Consider the following 21,745-nt stretch of genomic DNA (forward strand, 5'->3'; position numbering starts at 1 on the left):
AAGAAAGTTTTACCTATCACTTGCCCATTTAAAATTACTTAAGAATGTCTGAAATTCTACTGTTACGAATATTTGAATAAAAAACATTTAATAAGACAGTTGAGGATATCAGTTAGCTCAAGATCTTATCTTAATTAATATAAAGAAACTGAAGTACCTACTGATGCAACAGTTAATAGTGCCTTATAGGTTTCATGATTTATTACAAATATAAACAAAAGTTATTGAGAAATGTTTAAAAAACTTAAATACTGGTTTGACTTTATTTAATGTTTATGGAAATCTATAAGAAGCATTTCAGCATTTTACCGATATGTGATACCTACAGACATCAAAAGGCAGAATGGAACTCTTAGAAGCACTGACAATGCTCCATCCTTTCTCCTTCTGCCATACACATTCAGTATAACCACTTTTCCCAATATCTGGAATATGATAAATGAAAACTGAGATGCCAACAAAGCCTAAACAGCAATACAGTTGTCATGTATGGTTTTATTTTCTGGTATTAGGTCAGTACTAAAAAAAAAATCTCATTTACTGTTAAGATAATTTCAGCTCCTATGAATTCAGATGAGCATCTATTCACATGTCAGAGTAGTCTGGTCCAATTTTCATGCATAACATTATTCATTTGACCACTTACAGCATGAAGGATCATCCTTCTGCAGTTATTGGGTGGGAAAAAGTTTTGCTTTTAGGTGATTAGTTATAGTAAAAGATTATCTTTTACAGTAAAAGATAACCTTTTACTGTAACTACAAGAAACCTTTAAAACCTTTAAACCTTTAAAAATACTATAAAAATAATTAAAAAAATGTTACCTATACTCTATTTATACAACGTAATTAAACCTCAATTCAGAGTATTTTTCAAGTATATAATTTATGTTTCCTAGAAAGCACCTTAAGTGTTTGAAAAACTCATAATGACTCCCTTAAATGTCTATTTCTGGTATCATAACATACTTCAACGAGTTTGCACATAAAATTATCAGCAGACATTTCTCTTTTCTATTTAAAAGTCACAACTTACATGATAACTTAATCCTATTAACTTAAAATTCATCTTTTGCTTGCATTCTGCTGTTTCCCTTTATACAATGCATCTAATCCAGACAGAGGACAGACTGCACAAGCTGGACAATACAGCACAAAAGCCAGGTCTAATATATCACTTCCTTCTGCTTCAAAGGTCGCTTTTAATGAGGCTGTGGTCCCAGCTTTTGAGCCACAGCCCCTTGCCGGGCTGCATGCAGACCCACCTCCCATGCTTGGAGAGCTTGGGAGCTCTCACGCAGCTACGGGCAGAGACACTGTATGAGTATGAACAGGCTGACACAGGCTGAAGAAAAATAAACTGAAGCCCAAATACAGGAGTTGTCCAACTTCTTGATTTCACTGGTGTCATTTGGTAGATTTTCAATAGGCCTCCTATCATACTTTTTTTTTTTTTTTCCTCCTTATTCTGGGAGCACAGCCAATCCCCAGCACAGCAGCTGACTTTCCCCAGAACTAACTAGAAATATTCTGATAGACTCTATTTATAGACTCAAAAACTTAGGACTGGAAGCAGCCAACCAAATTTTTCCATTCCTTGCTCCCCTCCGCTATCTATCTATCTGTCCTGGGCTAACCTAAATTCCAGGCCTGCATGTGTCTCCAGGGGAAATCATTCTATCCAGAACAGGTCTGTCTTAGGTGGGTACACACCTTAAAATCCAAAGCACCTGTAGAGGTCCCTGCATGAAATTTACTAAACAGGCTAAAAGAATATGAATCCTTTGCTTTCATGTCACTTTAGAAAGTACTGGTGCTGATCTTCTCTCCTGTCATTACAAATCCAGTTTAGACCTGTATATCATGGCTTTGTTTACTTTGACAAAACCAACAATAAATAAGAACTTTTTTTTTTGGCAGGCTTGAACAGTGGAAGATATGTAGTGGGTTTTATTTTTATTATGTTATTTATACACACACAGCTAATACTTGCAGAACTCACATTAAGCTTAGCCCTCATTAGTTCTGCTGTGTATTTGTACTGTGCCTAAAGAAAATCTGTGTCCCAAAGTAAGAATAATATTTTAGGTGACGTGTCCTTGGACATATGACTCTCTGAAGTTCTTTATTTACAATACTAACAGATTTCATTGAGCATTTCATACTGCAGATAATGCACCAAAAGCAAAAATTTTGTAACAAAAAGTTTAGTGTGCTCTGGAAGCAATACCTGGCAAATTTGGTTTTTACTTAACCTTACAATTGTTGCTAGGAAACCCGACTCAATATTTACTTCAAGCCTCTAAAGAAACAGACTAATTCATCGTGCTACTGGTGGGAGCATTGAGGACTTGGCGGAGAAGTCCCAGCCTAAATTTACTCTTGTCATCTCCCCTTCTTAATCTGCAGACCTAACATAATACGTAAGGAACACGATTAAGCTGTGGCTATGCAGTTACCTTCCATTTGCAGAACCTGTATGAGCAGGTATTTTAGATGTTCCGTGCAGCGCAGACAAGGAAACAGAGAAGAACATAAAGTTCTGCTCTACTGTTTGTTTTTCTGCACACCTAATGAAAAAAATCATTAACGCAAGGTTTTCTAAAAGTGGCGGATGATAGTTACGTTTCTGTCCTTTGAACAACGGATTATTTAATGTATTCCATCATCAGCTCTCATAACCTCGTGCAGAGGTAGATGGCACCTTAGTCTGCCCGTGTGAAATGTCAGACAAAGGCTAGATTGTACTAAATGTGAAATGTGTGTATTTACTGCTGTCTTTCAACCTGATTATATGAAATATACCTATAAAATCAGTCAAATTATCCCATTTAAGCTGAAGTAATGCGATGTTGAATATTCTCAATTTTTAGTGCTGGTGACAAAACTGTAAGTTTTCCTAGGATCTGGTGCACAGTATTAAGCTTACATCATCTTGTACCAATACCTGCTTTTTTCCTTGCTCCTACAATCTTACTCTTCCTTTCCATTAAATTGTATTTCTTAACACTTCTGCATTCCTGATCTCAAGCTTGTTCCTGTTTTGTCCTGAATATTTTTTCTGCTCAGCATGAAAATTGCATTCATTTCTACTGACTTACTGATGTGCGGCCAACATCAATACCACCTCAGAGTCTGGGGTACACTTCATGATGTTAAAAAAAAAAAAAAAGCTAATACCCATTAACTCTGATCAGGGGATAGACATTGCTGGGGCTGGCATAGAGAAGTCCCCATGAACACCCACCAACCCCCATATCACAACTACCACCCAAAAGCAGGGCTAGAGCTGACATCTCTTCAGGCCTCCAAACTCTGAACATCCATCTGGCAGACGGAAGACCTGTCTTCCACGATGCACCAGAGTTAGCTTCATGCACCTCGCTTGAGCCTTAGCAAGATCTCCCTTTTAATAAGCACAACATCAGGTGTATGTACTGAAGCAAGTAGAACCTGAAGTAACTTGAGATCGTGTAAAGGGCTAATACAGGTGGAAGGACAGGGATTAACACTGGAGGACATGAAGTATCTTGTTCATCATAGTACAGAGGGAATGAAAAAAAAAAAAGGAAGATCCTCTTAGTAAGGTGGTGAATGAGTTCAAAACTCATCTAGATCCTGGAATTATGGTACTGATTTATTTATCTTATAAACAGAGTTAATAGCTGTGAATCATTTACAAGCCACTAATACATCACCTATCTGACTCTGTTAGCCTTATATTAAAATTAATTTATCAGACATCTGCAATATATAATTAGTTGCAAATCAAAAAGTTTGCTTTACATAAAAAAAGGAAAAAAAAAGATTTTTTCCTGAAACCGTAATTCTAACTTGTTAAATTAGTTTGCATAAGTTACAGTTGCTTGGAAGTACTTCACTAAACTGTCTACCATAAAAAAAATTGCGTTTCCCTTTGCAGATTAGTATATAATAAATGAGAATATCTGCAGACCTTATCTAGATCTTCCAACGAATTCAAAAGAAGTGAAGTTCAGCAACAAACAAACAAAGCAAAACCAACACCAGGATAGAACTTCTTTGTCACTTCAGTCTCATTTCCTACTTCCTGGATTTAATTTACTTGTTTCTAAGATTTCTGGAGGGCTGAGAAGGAAGAGTAAGCAGGTATTCTGGTCATTCTGGATATAGCTCAGAAACATAAATACATCTGCTGAAAATAGTGCCTCCAACTCTTCTCTGGAATAATTTTCTCTGCCTGTAACTCAATCTTTTTTCAATTACAAATGCTTGAGTTAGCAGGTGAAAACCACAATAAACACACCGTCGGCATCCCCATTACTAGACAGTATGGTGCAATACAAAGCTCTAGAGAGAGGAGAGGCTGGTGCCGAGCATCCTCCACCCACGCCACTCATGTTGCAGGATGGGGACCATGGCAGCTCCAGTAGGGTCCCACAGGCCGAAGCCATCAGGGGTTGGAGGGCCGTAAGCAATTCCTGAAGCACTTCTGTCAGGCACTGCTCTCTAAGAAGTCTCTCTTTTTTCACTCCACAGCCACCCCACACAAAATGGGGGCAACTGGAAGATTCACTTCAAAAGCACATTTCTGATCCGAATAAAAATGCGAACACGTGTCTAGCAAATTTGTTAACAGCCTTCTGCACACAGTTAACTCTTGTCCTTTAGAAAGGAAACACAGGACTGTTTGCAGACCTACAATGGCTGCAGTTGTGGTCCCAACAAAACCAAACCAAAACAAAAAATAACAACAGCAAATCAGCAACTTGCTCTTTTCACTTTGTGTTTCTATATAAGTTAGCTCCTCTAATTTTTTCCCTTTTTTAAAATTATATGTCCATCCAAAACACTCATCCTTCTTGCGTCTTCCACCAAATGGGTTTAATATGAAGTGAGTAACAGTCCTTTATCTCATTATCTGCTTGTGCAGTTTGAAGTTGTCATTACTACATATTTAATCAGTCAAAAATTTCAATGCCTAATCTACTTTTTACTGTCAAATCTTGAAAAATATAAATTCCAAACAGTCTCAAGAAACAGAAAGGTTAGTTGGGAAACAAGTGCAAATCAAGTACATTGTTTCATTGCAACATTATCTTATGTCATTAGTTGGCAGCAGTCATAAAGCTCTGGACCGTTTCCAATATTTACTTCCATACGCTGAGTAGAAGCTGACATGTCTAACCCTCACTTTGTTCATCTTCCAGCTAGTTTACACGAATTCAGATTAAAATAAGAATTTAAAAATTCTAATTGAGTCCATTTAGATGATTCAATTTTCCTACAGTGCATCTGAAGGAAGAGTATGGTAACATCCTAAAGGGTTCGCAGAGCTAATCCAACAGAAATGTTTGTTTTACTTGATGCATTTTACAGCGGGACAGCCTACAACAAAGGTTCAGTGCTGAATTTTGACAAGCCAGTCACGTTTATTAATTCTATATAATCCTTAAGGAATGCTTATTTGCCAATATTTGTTTTTAACTATTAACTTAAGAAAGCCTTAGTGCCCAGAGATAAACAAACAAACAAATTTAAAGCAAAAGCAGAAAAGCAAAACATGCTGCAAGCCTTCCCCCCCGCTAAAGCCAAGCAGACAAGTGACCAACAGGGTGGCAGTCCCCAAGAACTGGGGGGACAATGCCCCCAGCATCCCTGTTGGCCTGGGGGGGTGCCTGGAGAGCCAAGGGACACCCCCTGGGCATGGCAACTCTCCCCCATCCACACAGGTGTCTCCAGAGGGCAGATCTACTGCCAAACATTCATGCGTGTACCGGCACGTAACGCAGGACTGTGCCCAGCTCTGGGACACCGGCTCCTGCCAGCTACGGAAAGAAACACCTACAGCATCCCCTGCCCAATGGGCCAGAACTGTGATGTGTGTTTATTTTCTATTCCAAAATTAAAACAAAACGAAAAAACACACAAAGAAATGGACCTTGATCCTTAGACACACCAACCTTAATCCTATATTTATTGTCTTCAAATGTGACTTGGTGTTTTTTTTTTTCCTGGAAGTTTTCACACATCCCAGGATGAACATCTGTGCAGTCTTTTTATTTTTATTATTATCAATAATTTTATTTATCCAAACAGCTTTGAAAAGTAATAAAGTGAGAGGCAGCAAAGTAGACCTTTACCTAACACTGGAGGAACAGCTCACTAACCACTCTCTCATACTGCACTCTTGAGCACAAATTTCATTTAATTTAAAACACCAAAACTGACAGGTCATAAAGCCTTCCTGGAAACAGGGCAAGTTTCCCACCCACCTTCATTTACAAGGTCCCTGGCACTACAGGCTTCAAAACACCTGACGTGCATGACCAGTTTCTGGAGATCAGCCTTCTGTGGTGCTGGAAGTGGGGCCTCCGGCCTTTTGGGGCAGCTACCTGAACTCAAGTCCCCATCTCGATGCCCCAACCTCAAGGCTTGCTTCCAGAGGCGACAGCTCTCCTTCTCCCAGTTTCAGGGTGTCCATGTGAGATGTATGCAGAAGGCTGGGTCTGGCCTCCAGCCTTGCTGGCCGAGGGTGCGCTGCTAACTGGGTGCCAAAGAGCCCCCTCCCCACTCCCTGACCCGCAGCAGTACCAACGGAGAGCCACGTACACAAACATGATTGATTCTCCATGGCCAGACGCTGCCAGAGTAAACCAGGACCCATGGGTTGCGAAACCCGAGTTCCCCAAGGGCTCCGGGAGCGCAGGACTGGGTGAGGACACGGCGGGGTGACGCAGTCACACAGGTACACGGCCGCGGCTGGCTTGCGCAAGCTCTGAGGGATGCACGCGGGTGCACGCAGCCGCCGGTGAGGCAGGGCAGTGCCGGCGGAGCTTAGCGGCTGCCCTGTCTCCTACGTGGCATCAACCTGCCACCGAGAAGCAAGGCACAGCCGAAAGGTCATTGAGCAAAGTGCTGCCTTGCCTGCTCAAACCGATTTGGGGGACTCATAATTCAACGCATCATCTTCCTACCACAGACCCAGAAGTGCCCAGTTATTCAGATCTGTTACCATTAATTAATTAATTACACGGGAAGATTACCACCAGTTTAGCATCAAAATTCACTCACAGGCAACAGGCACACAGAACAGACCACCGCGACACGTGTGAAAATGGTAGTTTTATTTTTTTTAATCCCCTTTTCAGAAGCCAAATTGTGGGGAAAGTGGTTTATAAAGCTATCATTTTTCAAAACTTGGGGCACTACTTCTCAAAAACAGACAAGGAAAGAAAAGCAGAATAGAAAAGATGAATGTGATCATTCCAAATTTCAGTCTGAAAGTCCATTCAAAAACTTACTACACCTCCATATGCACGTAAAATGTATCATGTAGAAAAGAGAATGTAAATGAGTGAAGAGATACAAAAATCATCAGAAACATTCAGCAATTAGCCTGAAATTTACTTTTCAACCTCAGGGCTACAACTCTTTAATCTATTATTAATTATCACTAACCATAATCAGCTGCATTACCATGCATCTTCAGAGAGAATACAAATTCTTATATGTAAAATTACAAATACTGGATTAAGTTTCTGTTCAGATATTCCAACTGAAGCTTACTTTTTTTTTTCTCCTTTTAAAGAAATATCTTCATATATTAGCCCTAAGTTACCTCACCTCCAAATATGAAATGTAAGATTTTTTTTTCCTGAAGTAAATGCACAGCACTGCTGCTTACATACTGCAGAATCACAGAGATTTAATTTAGCAAGCAGCTAACAACACATTCTAATGTAATTGCAGGACTGTAATTCACAGTTTAAGATAAAGAAATAAAATTCAACTTCAACTTATTCTCTTGTGATCTACCTACAGTCTGGAAACTTCTGTTATAACACGACTCAATAAAGAAACACTGCCTTGAAAAATATTTTTCACATACTGAATAGATAAAACCAATGTTAGATATTCTTTTACGAATCCAGAATCACCATTTTATTTATTTATTTTTAATCCTACTTCAATAATTTCAGTAAAACAGAGGGAGACTACCCAGATCACATCCCTTCAGAAAACACATCGTTAAGCACTGGTAATTCTTGTTAATAAATCTCAGTTACAATAAATAAATATATATGTTAATCTAAACTTCCTATTTAAAGAGACAACTTACTTGAAAACTTTGTCCAGTAAGTACATTAACTCTTAAGAATTTGTAAAACAGCTCCTGAATAGATGCCTGCATATTATTAAAGATGTGCATGCACCCTGCTTCAAAGTGTTATGGGAAGTCCTCAGACAACTCCTAAGCACAGGCACAGCCCGGCACAAAGCCAAGAGCTGCTGCTATTGCTCCTACTAGTAGTGGTACTGAAGCAGACCACATTGAGATCTGCTGGCATGGATCAGGGACTTTCTGGCCTATGAAGCCATTCCCCTGGGGCATAAATAAAATAAAAAAAACATGCCTTCCTCCAAGGTCAGCATGTCTCCTCCAGCAGCAAAACCAACATGGTTCCAGCAGGAAAGGAAAGAAGGGGGCTGCAGCATAGCTCCAGTAAGCGGTGACCTTCCCCTGCATTGTGCACTACCAGGGCAGAAGTCAAGTCATGTAAGGGTCTGTTTAGGGTGCATTCAAATATGCCCAGTAACTGCTGCAGAGACTTGGACTGCTGCATGCAATGGAAATGCTCCTTGCTTTTTTTCCACAGATTATTCCACCTGGAGGAGACTGCAGCTGAAGTCAGGTAATTCATATGCTGAGCACCAAGCACTGCGTAGCGACACATGAGAGTGGATAAAATTACTAAACTTAGGCATAGTTAATACTTGTTTTTCATAGTCCCTTTTTAGTTCCCTTGTTGAGACATCTTTATCACTCTTACGCAGACCATATTGTCACACGTATTCGCCAGAGAACAAGTCAAGGTTCTATGTTCACCCTACACTGTAGCATTTTCTGACCTGTCAGGGCTTAAATCTGAAATCACAACACTCCACTGTTCTCCAAGGTTCTCCAAGGGATTTTGATTGAAATCAGTCCATTATAACTCCAGGTTCTACAACTATGTTCACAGACATTGATATATACAGACATCTATGGTTAAAAAACAGAAGCTATTTTTGAAAAGCATACCCTGAAAATACAAATGCTGAGATTACAGCATGACATCGCATTAACTTTGAGCAGCAACATGCACTTGTGATATTTCATAGGCACCTTTCCCTTTCTGTCCCTTGAGTTTGTTCTCATGCCCGTGTCACACCGCGCCACTCACCGAGGTGCATTGACCCGTCAGTTTTTAGACCTTCAGAGTGAACTGGATCAGGAAACCAATCTGGCTCTCGCATATAACACACACACCATGCCCAAATCAACGGCAAGAACAGCGTCAGACCAGACTAGACTCCAGGGCATTGCCCAACAGCATGTTTCGTCACTGAAAACAATATATTGGTCAACTGCAGATGACATCCAACAGCAATCTCTACTCAAGCCTAAGTTCAGCAAAGCACCAATACATACACAGAAATCTGATTCAACCGGGCAGAGCACTTGAGAGCACGTTTAAGTTCCATTAATGCTAAGTGCTTGTTGAATAAGGACAGGTTATTGAATCAGAACTTAACAATTTACTCCCTCTGCAGACAATATGAGTACTGCATGATTATTGATACCACTGCAACAATCTGTACGGATGCTCACCTGCATAACTGCAATGCAAATCCCATACAATAGAATGAGAACATTTCACTGTATGGTAATATTTCAGATATTAGTGTCTTCCAGTCCTCATTAAAAGCAATGAACCCATACTGTCAAAATACGGATAATCAAAATTTCTTCTTCTTGCTTATTTTAACACCTGTGCACAAAGATGATCCTACCTTCCCTTTTCCAGAGGACAGTCAAGAGATCATATCACAGTGATATTGTGTATCACCAAAAGTGATGTAAAAGCTAGTTTATTTTGATAATAGTTGGTAACTGTTTCCTATGACAAAACAATTTCTAACAGCCAAGTTTTGTAAAGTTCAGCAGTATCAACTGACCACATAAATGTTTCAGTAATATATAACATGATTTATGCCTCTCGCCCCCCAAACAACCAAACTGCAGATGATGGCACAGGGACTAAGAACAGAGCTCTTAGCCCCACAGATTTCAAAGATCTGCTCGTTTATGGAACAAGTTTTCCAGCAATGTGGACTTCTCTCTGCCATTAGGACAGAAGATAATTGATGTGTATAATTTAAGAGAAAAATAAAGCATCATTAGGAGTAACTTTAAAAGATACTTTATACAGATTTTGAACTCCTCACTAAGATGAGCAAATCAAAACAGAGCACCCTCAACAAAATAAGGATAAACAAAGCTGTAGGAAGTACAAGGCTGTTAAATGCATGCTGGTATGCTGAGGAGAACCTTTAGACCTTCTGGCTTGATTTATTAATGCAGGCTCATAATTTTTTAAGTGAGAAATAAAGACACATTTAGAGGTTCCTGTTATATCAAGATTACACCCAGAACTGTTAAAAATTACATAAAATTGTACATTAAACTACAAAAAACAAGTATTATGTTCTAAATTTAAAACAAGAAAAGTACAGATTTAAGGTTATAGTGTACAAGATAAAAGAAACACTGTTAAAAAGGTTGCACAGGAAACTTATGGGAAGCTAAAGGGGAAAACAACCCTACCAAAGCATGGAGAATATTTTAACAGCTTGGTCTTTTTCCCATAAAGTCCATCAGCAAATAAACAGAGGTGAAGGCCAATCATAAATTCTAAAAATAATATTTACCAGACCTTTATCTCTCTGGCAGGTATCATTCTGATAAGTGACTATTCTAGATAATTTTTAACACAAAAGTTTATTTACAGAAAATACTTGCAATAGCCTGAAATCTGATTTTAAATCGAATCACCCATTCAAGCCGGTGAGGTTTACGCATAAACGAAGGCTATGTTGTTGTTGTTATCTTTTTTTGAGCAGCAAATGTACCACCCAGCCCAGCCTGCAGGCTCTGGACCACACACCAAAGCCAAAAAAATGTCCTGATCCATGCGAATCGCTCAGGAACAGATAGGTGTAAGAAGTCCCTAAACACTGTCAACATTGATCAAAGATCGGACCGTAAACCCTAAGAAGTCAATGACAGTCTTTCAACTGATTTTAGCATATCTAAACTCTAGAATATCAATACATTATTTCACAATACCTCTTCGTCTGAATGATAACAATTAAAACCTAACAACTAATAAGTATAGTAAATTTATTATTTAGCAACAACATGGTGTAAATTTGTGAATTATCCCACACTACATCACACCAGCGAACCTTTGCTGAAACAGTAACACCTCGTGACTCACCAGGATAAACAGGCTAGCAAACACAAACCACTGTTTAGGAACCTGTATAACTTTGTATCTTAAATTCCTTTCAGACTACCCAGGCTCCAGTCAGTTCAATTACCTGCTTAGATTTCAACTTTCAGTTCAATTCTTTGACCTGTCTACCAGCTAAGACATGTAGTTAAATGCCACCTTGGAAGAATAGGTTTGGGGGCATTTTTGTTTAGCTTCTAAATCAAAATCAGAAAGATTTACTATTATTACTAAAAACAGTAATAGGAAAAAAGATAGAAAACAAAACAAAGTATGTGCCAGATCAGCAAATGGTACAACATTCCCTACAGCCATCGGGGAAAAGGACTTAAAAAGAAAAAAAATAAAAAAAGCAATGTAAAAGTTTGGAAAGGTATTGAGCACAGCTGTTGCTGAATCATGAGAAAATAAAAAAGCACGCGATTCCCTTTCATCTGTCACCTGTCTCAGCAAGCAATACCTTGCATCTGCAGTGGCCCGCACATCACCATCACACATGGGAATAGGGAAAAAGTCTTCCCAGACCTCCCCAGCATGGAGATGCACCCATCTCCAGAGGTCCTCCCCTCCTTGGCAGGGACCCTACACCTGTTCCTGGCCTGGGAAGAAAGCAGATTTGGGGAAGATGCATGGCAAGGCTGCGCAAGGAGACGTTAACAGGTAATGGCACCAAAGTGTCTGATTTCTAGCCAAATTTCAAAACTATCCAATTGCAACTGCCACAAAGACTCCACAGTAAGCACATCAGCCCTGGGTTTGCACCACAACTGCTGCGAAAAGCGAGTATGTACATGTACATACAAGAGTTAATATGGAAATTAGAGGGAAAAGGCACATTTGCAGAAAAAGCTTTAGGTAAGAACTAACGCAGCAGAAAGGTCATCCTCCTCAATTTATACTGTTGTTTCAAGCAACCATGACATTTTCCTGGGCCATTTTGAAAATTACATAATTGGCATGATCATGAGTCTCAGGCTCGTACCCTGATTCAGATAAGCAATCACCTTGAAGCAAAATCTTATTTGGATTCTTAGTGCAGATTTTCATCAATGACATCACATGATCTCACATACCTTATTTTTCAAGCCCACTTTGCTATTATTCGTTTTATAAACCAGTTTCTTAGAAATGTCATTCATTGAGGTTGGGGCGGGGGGATCTACATACACAGACACACAGGTATGATTCACCCTCTATTAAAAATAAAACATGTTCAGTCTTTCAAAGACAAAGATATGTTCTGCACGCATATTAGCATAGGAAACATGTCAAAAGAAATAGGGGAATGTGTTTTTTTTTTTTTTTGCTTAAGAAGCTCTCCTTCCCCAAACATTGCAAATTGCAATGTTATAAACAAAGTTACCACCATCCACCTTAAAAATAACCATAACTGCCCACATCAAATAAAAGTAACGAAAAGGAGAAAAAAAATAATGTTCCATTTTACAGTGGGTATTTGTTCAGTAAGATAACAAGACATTTTAAATGCCTAAACTATGTTTATTAGACAACTATCAGCAAATATAATTGACTCTAGAAAGCACCAATTTAATAACAGGTGATATTCTAATAGGAAAAGAGAATTATTTCTAGTAATGTTCTAAATATCCATTTTGAAAAACCTTCTTCACTCCTGGTCACCCAGGCCCTTCAACCATGTAAGCTGCAAGGCAGAAGTGTGTCAAAAAGTGTACAATATCGAGGTTCAGATAATAATGCTGTCAAAATGAAATATATTCAATGTGGATCATCTATAGGCTTTAGAGAATCATGTAGCCTATTTTTTCCCCCTTCATCTTAGTGTTTGCTTATGGCAATTTATATTGTAGGATAAGCATAGCTGGTGGGGGGAAAAAAAAGAAGACAAAGTGACTTTATTGTCATCCCAATACCCTGTTGACATGGGACAGCTGAAATACATGCTGTAAACTATACATGTTTTGTTACAGCACTTTGGAGGATGAACAAACTTGAACATGATTTCCTTGGTTTTAGCTGGAACGCGGCACAGAAATAAGTAGAAAGGTGAAGATGAATTTGAGGCTCATTAGGAAGAGTGAGCTTTTACAAGCCTCTGTGACTTGTCAGTAGACAAATATCTGAACGGGCACCTACGCATTCAAATCTGTACTGCTAAGGTGACCTCTACATTAATTTATTTTGAAATATGAAAGGGTTTCGCACAGGTCCCCTGCTGCACCTGTTAGCAGAAAGCCATTGCCAAGCAGATTAACAGTAACATTTAGTAAAATAATGGGGCTGAGTTAGAGATTTGAAATGATGACACATGTCCTAATCTGAAACACAGATCAGGACGTCTGACATGTTGCAACCTTGCAGATCACCACCACCTAAACAGAATTCCACACATGCAGTAATCGCTCTGAGCGCTAAAAATTTCAGGACTATAATCATGAAAAGCAACAACTACACTCAGCTGCATATCTTACTAAGGTATCAGCTTAGAAAACAAAGGTAGGAAAGTACAGTCACATCAAGCCTGATGACAGATTATCCATTTACTGGTCCAGAGGCAAACTAGATGAGAAGAGCTACCACGGAGTTATGTCAGATCAGAAGGTACTCCTTCAAAAGCCTTATGAGAAACTGCCATTAAAAACATAATTATTGATGACCTTGCTCCTACCAGTACTTCCCTGTTTACCGTGCAGCGACTGACATCCTGCAGCAGATGACAACCTTGACTCAACCTGAGCAGCACTTACTCATACGAGAGCTCTCACGTGTGGCAGGAGCTAGCTGCCCAAGTAACAGCGCTCATCCACAATGGCAATTAAACACTGGGCCTTTGTTTTCAGACAACCCATCAGTCTTCTGCTGAACTTTTCTCGCTATATAAATAATGCAATTTATGAAAATTTCATCAGGTAAAATAACTAGAAAACAATAACTTCATCTTCCTTCATCCAGAAAGTACATTTGATCCAAGCACAGATGATAACAAATATACAGCTATGTGCAAAGTTCAGCACGAAGGTGGGATACAACCCTTTCAATTTAAGAAAGGCGTATTAAAAAGTACATTCTCTACAGATGATATTTGAAATAGACAGAGAAAAAGTAAAGTACGGCTTGCAAATTGGTAAGCAGATTGCAGAGATACTGGACAGGTCTGAGAATAAAATGCAAATATTTAAAATATTTTTTTCCTCCTGTGAACTCTAGGTCAATAGATAGTCTTCCCTCCCCCAAAGCACCATTATTTTAGGTATTATGTTTTTCATTGTAACACTATTTTTTCCAGAAATACTTAAAATCATACAAAAATAGAGAAAGCTACTCATCCTCTTCACCCCAATCCAAGAATAAGGTAGAAGCTGTGTTATCTTTCAAAGAGAAAAAAAATAAAAAAGACCTAGAAAGGTAAATGCAAATTCTGTTACCAGCTATTTCACTGAGCTTTAGCGCAAACCTTGGGTCAGCCAGTTTGACACATGAAGAGGCTATGTAGCTACTGTAACTCGGTCATGTTGCCAGATGCATTTAATAATTTGTAAAATTGACTGTGAAATTAAATAGCTTATGTAACTAAGTGTCCTTATAAAATACATGAACACCTGTTTGTTGGAGAAGTATGTGCTTCCACGAATCAGCCAAGAGATACAAAATCAAAGGACACTTGCATATTTCTTTCACCAAAAGTGAGGAGATCAGTTCATCCATTTATCCCTTTCAAATGCGTCAAGTTTTAACAGCTCTCCTCCTTCTGGAGGCATTTTTCTATATATACAAACCAAATGTTCCTACAGTTACAATACAGAAATAATACGTTGCCACAGGCTTGTAAGGTTTAGTTTTTAAACTTAACCAGTTGAAGCCTGGTGCAAATTTACAACCATGCATCCTTGAAAAAATGGATTCCTGACATTACCATCTCATACTCATCTCAACATTTCATCTGTGGTACAACACATTCGAGCACCAGCTAAGGAAGAATACCCTTTATGGGACACATGAGAGCAATTTTGCTAAGCTCTCATTATGGGAAAAGCAACATTTGTAGTAGTAAGAGCTCATAAACATACTAAAGCTACACTTTCAAACCTAATAACAATAGAATATAATATGTTCTTTTTAAATATTAAAGCGATCACTTTGTTTTTATTAAAGCCATAGTAAAATATAGCAAGCAACCAGCCAATCTAACAATAGGAATTGAAATGCAAACACAGAATTACACATCAGCCTGCGAAATACCACCCCAGCCCCCATTTTAATTCACATCTTGTTTAATTAACACGGAAACGTGTTAAAAAGCAGTAACTTGCTTGCTCACCTGGACACGTTTTCTGGAATGTACTCTAGAACTGGGTAGCCATCACTTCTTCTGGATGCCAGCTCCGAATGCGATTTCCAGGTCTCCACTAGCGTGCTGACGGAAGGAAATGAGCTCAAGTGCGGAAACGTCTGCTCTCTCACAACCGGCCGCGACAAAGATATCGTGCCCTGGGCACCGATCCTGTAGTGAAAGGATTGTCCACCTGAATTTACACCAACAATGGCAGAGGATGGTATACTGTTGTCTTGGTAATAGCTGCCATCGTCAGGCTCCTGCTTAATCCCCACAGGGAGGCCTGGATTTGGAAAACCACTACCTTCACAATTTCCATCAAATGAAGAAACAGGTGGTCCTAAAATCCCAGAAAGAGAGTAGTAGTCTTTGTCATCCATAAAAGAAAAGTATGAGCCATCTGTAAATGGAAAAGGATTTACTGTTTGATTCCCTTTAAAAGAGGCACCGGAACAAGGATGTTTAGTGGACTCTTGCTTCACTGGTACTGAAAAAGGGGAATCGGGATTTATTTTACTGTTTTCTCCAATGCACGCGCTACCGAACGAACCGTCTGGCTCGGGTTTTATGAACTGAACGAGGTTCATCTGGCTGTTGTTTGAGATGGCATTCTCCATTTCCTCCATTTTGGGAAATGGGATTTCTTGAGCACCCTTATCTTTTGTTTCTGGACTGGGAACAGTCTCTTGGCTTCTGCTAGGTCCAGCCGGCGTGCTGGAAGCGGGGAATCCTAGAGAGCTGTTGATGGGGCTACAGATCGAAGATCCCACAGTGCTAACCGCTGGGCTGGAACGAGTGGACCTGTTGGCATTGGAAGGGCTGGCAATAGAGCTTCTTGAGTTCACGTTTGCAGGGCTGGACACAGAAGACCGCATAGTGATATTGTTAGGACTTGAGACGGGAGATTTCACGCTGCAATGACTGGGAGGACTAGAAATTGGTGATTTCATGCTACTTATAGGGCTAGAAAGTGGAGACCCTACGTTGCTAACATGTGCGGGACTGTGCAACATCGACCCCCGGTTTTCAACGTTAGGCGAGCGTGACAAAGGAGTTCCCTGGCCGATGGGGCTGTGCACGGCAAAGTTCCCAAAGTTAGCAGTAGTTGAGGACACAGAGTTAACGCCAGCAGGACTACACACTGAGGAAGTCATGTTCTGAGGACTGCAGCCCGAAGGGCTTTTCTCTTGACACATGATCGGGCTTTTGACAATAGCGTGCATGGCACCGCCATTCATAGTGCTTCCCGAGTCCGACATCAAGGACCTCAAGGGCCTGCTGGCACCATGGAGGGGAGAGGAGCAGTGGCCATTCTCCTTGTAGAGCTTCACCAGCTGCTCCACATTCTGGTAGATCTTTCCTGGGCTGCCTTGGTTCTGCTGGTCGTAGGGGTAGTCAGCGTCTCGTATCGAATCCATATACAAACCCATAGATTCGGCCACTGTTGCTGACAGTTCCTTCGACTCTGTTTCGGTTTTGATGTCAGAGGGCAGAACACCAGGCTGACTGCCGTCTTGCTGCAGGCAAGAGAGGAGCTCGGGTTTTTCTTTGTTGTTTCCTGGAGTGCTGCTGTTCGCAAAAGCGCCAGCAGCACAGCTTACGTTTACTATCTCCATATAGTTACTGTCACGAGCCTGCTCTCCAGCACCTAGAGAAGAATACTCCACAGACTGAGAAACTTGACCCCACCGTCTCTCCATCTCTAAGCCTTCTGGGTAGCTGTGGTATCCTTTTGTCTCCATAACTAGCAAAGACATACACAAAAAAGTAAAATTAATAAGTGACAGGACAGTGCAATTTCCTAAGGAAATTTCCTAATTTCCTAAGGAAACAAGGCGTATCCGCTCACTCTGTCTATCCCCGTCTGTCTGCTTGCCAGTCCCGCTTCCCGCCCCATCAATCACTTCTCAACCATTTGTCCAGTTTCAATCAAACCAAGGGAGAAGGTGTCACAGATACAACAGTCCTATCGGTTCAGAGAGAAAACGAGACAACAGACTGCAACGACCCCAATTCCTGCCCCCGCCTTGCCCCAAAAGGGGCAACTGGGCAGCACCAGCACAACCCTGCGGCCAGTGCCAGCGGCACCACCAAAGACCTCACACTGTCATGTTGTAGGGACAGCAAAGCAGGAGAGGCTGGTGATCTACAAGGGTTTCTCTTTATCCTTCAGTGCTAGAAATGATGCTTTGAAAGAAAGCAGCAGTTCTGCAGGGCTGGGCACAGACCTGCCCTTACACAGCCACGCAAGCTTGTTGCACGGTCGCCAGAGGGGACGCAGAAGGATGGGCTGAGCGGGGAGAAAAGCATCACAAAAGTTTCTTCCACAGAAGGAAGGGGATGTGGGACTAATAAACAGGTCCGTAATTGCACCAACCTCCATGGCAGACAGCAAGAGGAATACGTAAAGGAAAGTAAACCTTCTTATAAAAAAGGCCCTAAACAAGCTTCCCACCCACCACGCCACTCTCCCTAGGCAGGGAGCAAGATGCATGCCCATTTTCTGAGTGGCCACGCGTTACTTTGAAAATATTCTCCATTATTCTGAAAATTGTGTACAGGTAACAGCAACTTTTCTTTTTTCTTGAAAGGAATTAGTTCATCATCATATTGTTAAAACTGCAGAAACTTAACCGCCGTTATTTGCGATACCAACATTATGCAAAGATTTTTCCCCTTTCAAGAAGTATTAATTTTCTAATTTTAACAGCATTTCATTGCCTTAACACTACTTATAAATAATTTTTAAGTAAAACCGCAAAACAAAACAAAACAAAACAAAACCCTTAAAGAGAAAGACTGGAATAGTTCTTTGCCCTTACTTAGGGCTATATCCCTATACCTACGTTCCTCTCAGGGGCAAGTTTTATTAGAAGATGATCGTGTGTACCGAATCACATCCCTCTAGCCTAAAATTTTCAGCCAGAAGTGCCTGCTTTCACAGAAAGTCACTCCCGGATAATCACTTACCCCCGATTTAAGTGCTGAGCAAGCCTAATTCCTAGAGAAATCAACTGCCGCTGCGGGTGACCAGCATTTCTGAAAACCGGGGGACTCGGTTATAAGGCTTACGGGGAGGGTGCAAGTGGGTTTTAACCCTGACAGCCCCGGCAGCAGCTCGGTGCACGGGGTAGCTCCGGGGACAGGCCCAAGGCGACCCCGGTGCGTGAGCTCGGCAGCGCCCGGCGGGCGATCCCTCACGCAGCAGCAGCAAAGCTCAAACTTGACGCGGAGCCGAGCGGCAGGCACGCTTCGAAACTTTACCAGACCGAGATCTGGGTCACCCGCGGGAGGGAATTAAAAAAATCGCCCGGTCCCGTGCTGCCGGAGCGAGCGGCGCCGCTCGGCCAGCGCATCCCGGAGCGCCGGGAACCGGCCGGGAGAGCCTCGCGGGGCTCGGCTGGGCTCCGCACCCCGGCGATACGCGGGCGCAGCACGGCGGCTGCCGGGCACCGCTCGCCCCGTCCCCGGGCTGCCCCAGGGGGCAGCAGGGGGCTCCGCTGTGCTTCCCCCAGCCCCGAGCACGGCCCCACAGCCCCCGGCACCCCCCGAGGGCGGCCATTTGCGCTCCTACCCCGCCGGGAAGCCCGGCGGCCAGGGCGCCACCAAAACCCAAACCCCCCCAAACCTCCCCGCCGGGGCTGCTCCCCTCACAGCCCGCGGCCGCGCTGTCCCGGGGGTCCCGCGGCCGGCCGAGCCCCCCGGGTTCGGTACCTGTTGCGGCGGGGCGCCTCCTCCTGCCAGGAGGGAGCGAGGGCGGAGCGGGGCGGGGCGGCTCCCCCGGCCCCGCTGCCTGCCCCGGTGCCTGACCCGGTGCCGGTGCCGGTGCCTGCCCCGGCCCCTGCCGCTGCCCGGCCGGCCGAGGCGCAGCGCGCCGCCCGGTGACACGGCGCGGCAGCCGGGAGGGGACGGTCCCAGGTGCCAAGTCCTTTAAAAACATGTCACATGCCCAGATAAATTCAAGTTGACGTCCCGCCCGCCGCGCGCCCCCATTGGCCGCCCACCGCGCGGCGGGGGCCTGCCCGCCTCCCCATTGGCCGGCCGGCGCCGTCACTCAGCCGCCGGGCGACATGACTGATACAAAGTTGCTGCGACACAGGCGGCGCGGCGCGGCTCCTTAAAGCCGCAGGGGCCGCCGCGGCCCCCGCCGGAGCCGTCCCCCCGCGCGGAGCCGCGCCCCCGGGGGGCGCCGCGGGGCGGGGGCGCGGGGCGGCCCCCCGCGGGCAGGTGGAGGTGCGCGGGGCGCGGCCGCCCCCGCCCGGTGCCCGCAGGGCCGGGCATCGCCTCTGCACCGGCCCTGGATTTCCGCGTTTGTCGGCAGCGCATGAATATGCATGCAGAGCCGGTGCGGGGATGGGTTAAAAGGGAGGGGGGAAAAAAAAAAAAGGGAAAAAGGGGAAAAAAAAAAAAAGCGCCGAGGTTCAAGGACTCGTCCTCTGCATGCCGCCGGGCTCGTCCCGCCGCGCTCCGCCGGCGAGGGGCTGCCGGCACCGGCACGGCGTCCCGCGGGCTGCGTGCCCCCTTACCGGGGAGAAGCGGGGAAAACAGAGAGAAAAAAAAAAAAAACGAAAAAAAAAAAAAAACCAAGGAGCGCCCAGCAAACTTTGAGCCCGCGGTCCCAACTCGCTCCGCGAGCCCTCGCCCCCGGCCCGCGCCCCCCGAGGAGGGCTCCGCGCCCCCGCGTCCCGCCCGGAGCCGGCGGCGGGGGCCGCGCATCGCCGCGGGGCTGCGCGCACCTCGGCCCCGGCTCGCATCCCCCGCGCATCCCCTGAGAGCAGCGAGGAACTCCGCTCGCCCTCGGTAGCGGCGGCGAAGGCGCGACCACGGCCGGGCTCGGGGCTCACGTGCCTCGCCCATCTCCGCGCCGTGCCCCGAAATCGGGCACCGGCCGAGGAGGACGAGGAGGAGGCGGTGAGACCCGCGGGGCTGCCTCCGCGCTTCCCCCGGCGAGCAATGGCCGTGCCCTTCCTGCGAAGTTTTCCCCGCCGGGGACGGGACCGGCCGTGACCTGGATCAGCCGGCTCGGGTGGCAGCCGCCCGGCCGGCCCCCGGCGCCCCGCTCCGCGCCCCGCGCAGGGTCCGCGCCGCACTCACCTCCTCTACGACATGGTGGCGCGGCGGGAGGAGGCACGGCCCCCGGCTACTGCCAGAGAACCATCCGGCAGCGAGCCTGCACCGGCACCGGGGAGAGAAAAAAAAGAAAAAGGGGGGGGGGGGGGAAAGAGGGAGGGGGGAGAGAAAAAAAAAAAAGTGTGCGGAGGGAAATGGTGGGAGCGGGGCTGCGGCAGGCGGCGGGGTGCCCTCGGAGCGGCTCGGCTGGGCTCGGCGCGGCCGGGCGGACAGCTCCCACCATGGACGCCTAGGTGGGTGGGTGTTCCCGCGGGTCACACCCTCGCCCGCCGGCGGAGGGGAGCGGGGGGTGGATCCAGGAGCGGGGAAGGGGGGCGGGGGGTTCGAGGAAAGGAGAGAAAAAAAAAAAAAAGTGGTGGGGGGGGACGGGGGAGGGAGAGAGACACCCTCAAAGAAAAAAATAAAAAAGCCACGGGAGGGGAGAAAAAAAAAAAAGCCAAACTTATGTCATTCCAGGTAAAACTCCCATCTGCGCCACCAAGGAAGAGGAGGGAGGAGAGTGGCGAGGGTGTAAACTTTTTCCTCCCCCCCCCTCTCCCCGGTGCTGCCCGGCCCCTCGCAGCGCCCGGCGGCCGCGCCGCCCCCTCCCGGGCCGCCCGGCCGGCCCGACGGCACTCGGCGGCTCCCGGCGGCTGCCGGCGGCTCCCGGCGGAGCGGCGCCGCGGGGTTTCTCACGCACGGAGCCCGCCGCCGCCGCCGCCGCGGTTCCTGGTTCGCGGAGCCGCCGGAGGAAGGGAAGGAGGGCGGGCGGCGGGGAGGCAGGGCGGGCGGCGGGGGAGGAGGAGTGTCTCCCCGCGCCCTTCCCCCGGCCGAGCGGCTCTCCCGGCCCCGGAGGCGGTGGCGGTGGCGGCGGCGGAGGAGCCCCCCCCCCCCCCCCCCCCCCCCCCCCCGCCGCGCTCGGTTCCCCCCCTCCGCCGGGCTGCCGGCAAACGCGGGGACCCCCCTTTCCTTGTCCCCCCCCTAGCGGCGTGCCCTCGGGGTCAGCC

At 45.0% G+C, this 21,745-nt stretch overlaps 1 protein-coding gene across 4 annotated transcripts in view; it reads right to left on the reverse strand.

Annotated features, from left to right (window-relative positions):
- The window catches only part of NR3C2 (nuclear receptor subfamily 3 group C member 2), a 203,827-nt gene extending 182,759 nt beyond the window's left edge, over positions 1 to 21,068 (reverse strand). The window contains exons 1-2 of one of the 4 annotated variants that reach the window (XM_048071804.2): positions 20,724 to 21,068; positions 15,615 to 17,373 (exon numbers count right to left, since the gene is read on the reverse strand). In XM_048071804.2, the coding sequence (XP_047927761.1) occupies positions 15,615 to 17,371 (1,757 nt within the window). In that variant the 5' untranslated portion in view covers positions 17,372 to 17,373; positions 20,724 to 21,068. Of the gene's footprint in view, positions 1 to 15,614; positions 17,387 to 19,343; positions 19,562 to 20,723 lie in introns of those variants that run through there. The other 3 variants (XM_048071805.2, XM_048071803.2, XM_066996051.1) reach the window with 3 other exon arrangements.
- Positions 21,069 to 21,745: the final 677 nt, after the last annotated feature.

The sequence above is a fragment of the Anser cygnoides genome, chromosome 4 (assembly GCF_040182565.1).
Source record: "Anser cygnoides isolate HZ-2024a breed goose chromosome 4, Taihu_goose_T2T_genome, whole genome shotgun sequence".
In the NCBI taxonomy this organism is placed as follows: Eukaryota; Metazoa; Chordata; class Aves; order Anseriformes; family Anatidae; genus Anser; species Anser cygnoides.